At 61.9% G+C, this 5,751-nt stretch overlaps 1 protein-coding gene across 1 annotated transcript; it reads left to right on the plus strand.

Moving 5' to 3' along the window:
* Positions 1 to 4,464: 4,464 nt before the first annotated feature.
* EMIHUDRAFT_446997 (hypothetical protein) lies at positions 4,465 to 5,280 on the plus strand. The gene has a single exon (XM_005789457.1). It carries the CDS (start codon positions 4,492 to 4,494, stop codon positions 4,999 to 5,001), a length of 510 nt encoding a protein of 169 aa, XP_005789514.1. The 5' UTR covers positions 4,465 to 4,491; the 3' UTR covers positions 5,002 to 5,280.
* Positions 5,281 to 5,751: the final 471 nt, after the last annotated feature.

The following is a 5,751-nucleotide window of genomic DNA, read 5'->3' on the forward strand; positions in this document are numbered from 1 at the left end:
ATCCGATCGAGAGGGAGGCGGGGAAAGAGACGTGCGGCGTGGCGGGCGCCCCTCCCTCCATGCTGCGGGCGCGTCCGGGCAGCACGGCTTGGGAGCGGCGAACAGCGCGCAACAGCTGCTCGCACAGGTTGCGCCCCTCGCGGCCCAGGCTGCCGCGTGCGGAGACTGCCTCACCGAGTCGAACGGCGCGGCGCCCGCCGCGGGGCAGCGCGTGCAGCTTGCGCCGGACGGCGAGCTGGCGCCCGGCGGCGGTGGGACGGGGGACGGCGCGGGGCTAACTGCGGGACCCGCTTCCACGGCCTCCGTCTTCTAGTCGGATCCGCTGTCCTTTCCGTTAGGCGCGGGGCTCGACTGGCGCCCCCTCCCCGACGCAGCTGCGCCCGGGACGTGCGTCCCGCACCCCTTCGGCTTGGACGAGTCGATGCAGGGGGGAGGAGCAGCGGCGGCCTCTGCCGCGGGGTCGACCCTGTGGTCGTCCGACTGGGGTGGGTACGCCTTGCCTCCGCACGCGTCGCACATCTGGAAGTGAGTCCGTCAAGTGAGTCGGTCTCTCCAGCCCCGACGCTCTGCGGACAGAGGAGGAGGCGTGGAGGTGGTCGCCAGGTTGAGGCACCGGCTGGGACGGACCCGGCGCTCTCTCCGCGGCCGGGCGCGCGGTCGACAAAGAAAGAAAGAAAACCGCAAAGGCTAGTGCCATTTCACTCTGAGACACGCTAATCTTGAAAACGTCTCCAACGGAGCTCCGTGTTGCTTCCAGCGCCCTCCCCCGCGCTCCCTGCGGCCATGGCCGATGCTCCTAGGAAGAGAGGTCATCTGGCTACCGCGAGAGCGACCCAACTCGTCGACATCGTCCGATGATGGTGCCGCAAAGTCAGCCTTCGGAGGCTATCGTGGGGTCGAGCCGGCGGTGGCCGTGACATGTGGTTCCACCACCCCTCGTAGGCTTTGCCTCTGACCGCCACCGTTCCCAGGCTGCCTAATGGGATGGAAAGGAAGGCTCGGCGAGCGTATAGAAGCGTGCTCGACCTCGTCGTGGCAACCTGTACGGCAGCGCTGGTAGGCGCGATGAGCGTCGTGCCACCTGACCCGAGACGGGTCGCAGGCGTCGTACCAAGCGCGTCGAGACCGTGTCCTGATGTGATCTGCACGGGTGAGTCACGTCGGCGTCAAAGGAGCGACGTGCGACCTGTCAGAGCTTGATCTCCGATCTCAGCGGCGTCGAGTCTCGTCTCCGGCGGCGACAATTTTGTCCCTCCCCAGGACGCACAGAGGCAGCTGCGACCCCGCCGAGTGGACGGGGGCACTCCGCGCCACCTGCCGAGTGCCCCCGTCTACTCGGGCAGGTCGCAGCTGCCTCTGGAAGGCACCGAGAGGGACAAAATGGCGCAAATGGTCAAATCAAGGTTTTGTAACGCGAGCTGTGCCACAGTGAAATGGCACTAGCCAAACAACCAGCAAGGGCCTCCCGGAGGATGCATGGGAGGACCGCGGCACGCCGCCACCACACAGGGATTTTAAGGAGAGAAGTGTGGTGCTAGCCGTCGCCCACCCTCGGGCGTCTACCACTTCCTATCTCTCTTCGCAGTTTCTCACCAATTCTCGCAGCAACCTCTTCACATGCCACCTCGCGTTCTTCCAGGGTACTGTAGGGGCTCCGCCCCACTGTGATTAGAACTTTAGACTATCATCTAGCACCCTCTTGCGTCTTGGGGCCTCTCCTGACCGCTGTGGGGTGTGGGCCTCTCCAGACCTCCTCTTGCCTATGGGAGATGGGAGTACCCCTCTCGGTCTACTTCCTAGGACACAGGCACACAGGTTTGCATAATGCGAGCTTTATCTCAAGGGCTATTGTGCAGAGAAGAAATGCGCATTAACTCGCACCGGGGTGTACGAGTCGCCGCTCTACGAGTGGGTGAAAAGCGGCTCACGCGGGCGAGACGTGCAGACAGGGTTGCCAGGTGAGAGCGAATGGCGCGGTTCACGCCTCGCACACACAACAGAAGAGAGAGAAATGCTTAGATGTCCAATAAATAAAGGCTGCAGGATAGTCCGTCCCAACTTTCTGGCCCGCCGCGTGTGTCCGTCCGAACTTCCCTGGGAGAGCCCTCCAGGCCGAGCTGGGACGTCTCACCGGACACTCACCGGCCAACCTGCACCATGAGCCGCGCTGCGAAAGGCCGACGGGAAAGCCGACGATTCGGAGCAGAATGACCCAGAGACGATGTCCCGCAATCGTTCCGATGCGCGAGCCGCTCGAGGAGGAGTCGAACCCCTCAGCCTCTGCTCGGGAGGGGGAGGCCGAGCTTACTCGCTCTCGACCGTCGTCGAAACGGACAATTTGAAGCCGATCAAAGACCTGCTAAAGATGGCGGACCGTAGTCCGACGGACGTCGCCCAGACGTACATGCACGACCCCGCCATGATGAACATGACCGCCTTCACCAAGGGAAGGAGCTTCCTCAGGAAATATGTCTTGAAGGCAACAGAATACTCCGGCCGCTTTGTTCTCAACGACAGCGCTCGCACAAGGCCGTCCTCATGGCGGAGGTGCGATGATGTATTAGACTACATTTGGAGGCAGGAAATCTTGCTGCAGGACAAGACTTCAAAGATCGAGAAGCTGCAACAACTCCTACACAGTGAAAGGCAACGCATGGAGCTACTGATTCCTACAGCAGTTTTGGTATGCGTCTTCCTCCTAAATTTCCTGACAGCGTTGCGGGATTGGCTTCTGCCGCGGATCCATGGCGAGGTGCAAGGCGCGCCTGTCAGAGCAATTAGAGGGGTGGCCGTGGCCGCAGCACGACTGGTTCGAGTTCCGGTTGTTGTCGACGCCGAGACGGTTGACAACTTGACGGCTTGCCTTCTCCGAAGTCTTACGGAGAGTGAGAGAGAGATTTTTAGGAGGTCAATGGTCCACAGACCACAACGCTTCGAATATTGTGTACCAGAGATATAGGTGTGGGAGCTGTGGGAGCGGCCAACTTCAACTTTTAGCCAGCTACAGTGGGTTTCGGGCATTAAGAAAACAGGATGCTGCGGCACGCCGCCGTTTCTAAGCCTTTCCACCCTCCTCCCCCAGCCCACGCCGTGGTTTCTTAGCCCCGGCCGGCACTCAGGACCGCTGGCCGAGGCATTTTTCCGTGCGAGGCGCGCTAGGCGAGGCGGTGGCCGGGCGCGCGGTGCGGATTCGGGATTGGCGTGTGCGTGTGTGTGACTGCGACAAGTGTGACTGCGACACAGGACCAATGGGTTTGTATTATTAACAACGAAGGCGCTCTCAAAAAATAAAAAAATAAGTAAGCTGCGAGGTCGTCGTCCGTGCCATCGGCTGTGAGCAGGGCACCAGCGTGCTCGAAGTACTTGCGCTTGGCCTCGCCCTGGAGCGCCTTCATGGAGGCCTTGTAGAACCAGTGGGCGAGGATGCGGCGGTCCGAGGCCGTCAGCTTGTTCGACTCTCATTTCTCGAGGTTGTCCTCGTCGTCAAGGCTGCCCGAGGCAGACTTTGATCTGGCGCCCCATGCCGCGATCAAAGGGGGCGGAGGCGTAGTATTGGGCTGCCCGGCACTGGCGCGGGCCTGCAGGCCTGCGCGCCTGCGGCGCTTGCCAGCCTGCGCGCCTGCGGCGCTTGCCAGCCGGCGCGCCTGCGGCGCGCCGTGGTTTCTTAGATTTTCGCGAAAATCGCTCGGCGTGGTTTCTTAATACTACGTTTTCTTAATGCCCGAAACCCACTGTAGCATGTGAGATGGGGGGAGATAGGCAGGACGAGTGTCGCGCAACACCATCTCTACCCCTCGGGAAAAGTGCGGCGATTCGATATCGTTTGTGCTCTCGAGTTACGAGTATCGTCTGTGTGAGAGAGAGATTTGTTTGTTCTGTGGGTGACCTTTCCTATCAAGCCTCTAATGCTTCGACCTTCGTTGTCCATCGTCCGCTGCTGTACAACTCTGGCCTCTTCTCCTTCGCAAGGGCCCCGCCCCCCCCCCCCCCCCCGAGCTGGGGGCGGGGCCCGCGCAGCGGCTTTAGCTTTTTATTGTTATGGATGATTTTTTCAAATTCCGCAGAAATTCTTTTCTGTGTCACACGACCGCCTCTTTTGAGCGGCATGGAGGCTGCGCGCTGCTAGCGCGTCGGCGGGGGTGGCGCTGCCATATGCAAGCGCACTTGAGGCCGTCTGACGGTCCTGGTCGCTTCAGCAACGCCACTACACCCCACGAGTGTCGCTCGTCTGGAAAGCGAGGGCCTCGTCTCCAGCCCGGCTGCGGCCGGGCACCTGGCGTCCACCACGGGCGTGCACAGAGGGTGCAGCGGTGGAAGATCCCAACTCATGTCATCTACTCGTCCTTTTCGTCCATTTGTTGCAGGCGTCTTCTTCGCTGTTTATTCACAGCACGCCACTAGGAAACCTAGAGCCCAGGTTCCCCTGGGGTCGCCTCGTGAATAAACGAGTATAAAGAGCGGTGCATTTGTTGGGTACTCAAGGAGACTTCGATGCCGTCGGCCACTCGTCCGGCCGCGGCAGGCCTTCGCAACTGGGGCACGCCAACCATGACGCTATTACTGCTCCTCGGCGGCTCCGCCGCCTTCAACACGCCGCCGCCACTGCGGCCGCCGCTCCGCTCGTCGCTCCTCGCGATGCAGGTCCAGCAGATCCCATCGCCAGCAGAGCTGCGCGCCGCGGTGACTGCCTCGGCCTGTGAGGGCGGTATCTCCGTTGTTCTCTTTGGCAGCAAGCAGTGCGCCGCGTGCAGGGCTCTGCTGCCTCGCACGCGACGGCTCGCGGCTGCGCGGCGCGACGTCCGGTTCTTCTCGCTTGAGAGCAGCAAGACGACGGCTGAGGCGTTCCAGTTCCACGAGATTACCGCGGTGCCAACCTTCCTTGTCCTGGATGCAAGCGGCGCCATCCTCGAGACGAGAGCCGGGCTCGCCCTTGCGGAGTGGCCGGCGTTCCGCTCGCACGTTGAGGCGCTCGCCGACAGTTGCGACGCGTGGGCCGCTTGACAAGAGGACATTCCCGACCGAGTCCCTCTGTTTCGCCACATGGCGCGGCGCTTAAGCGCGCCCGCTCCACCGGCACCCCTCTCCCCCCCTCTCTCCCGTCTGCTGCTGAGGTCGCTCGCCGGCGAGATGCGCTGGCGCGGCGGCCTTCTCCCACCCTCGCATGAGATTCGGTGCGCGATGTTGCGCCAGTACGTTTGGGTTTGTCGCATTGTCGGATAATGAGATCTATGATGTATATCTCTCTTTTTATTTTTACGGTCGACTCTCTCTTGGTCTCTAGACACATGTACATGTGTAGGATCGAATATCGGTGTGGGACTGGGAGTTGCACTTTTCCCCACCCTTGTGCCTTGTGCAGGATGCAGCTCGAGCTCGCTATCATAGAATTGTAAGAGCGTTTTCCTCTTTGACCGCCACATTACTCGCTCTTTTCGGCGCACGCTCCATGTGACAAAGGTCGGGGCGCGCGGCACCCGGCACAGGGCCGGGGGGGGGCGGGGGGGGGGGGGGCTTCGCGCCGCACCCGCGCAGTATCCAAGCTTATCCATCGCGGTCCGCCCCCCCCCCGGCGTGCGCGCCGCGCAAAAGCTAAAGGAAAACCCCGCCCGACACACCCAAAAAAAACAAACCCGCGCACTTTACTGATAACCACGTGGGCTCCCCCTCCATGCTCATTGCTACAGTACCCCCTGCAGCAACCGGGCAAGGCCCCACCCCAGCGCGAGCAGCAACGCGATGAAAACCCCCACC

Source organism: Emiliania huxleyi (genome assembly GCF_000372725.1).
Source record: "Emiliania huxleyi CCMP1516 chromosome Unknown EMIHUscaffold_1283, whole genome shotgun sequence".
In the NCBI taxonomy this organism is placed as follows: Eukaryota; Haptophyta; order Isochrysidales; family Noelaerhabdaceae; genus Emiliania; species Emiliania huxleyi.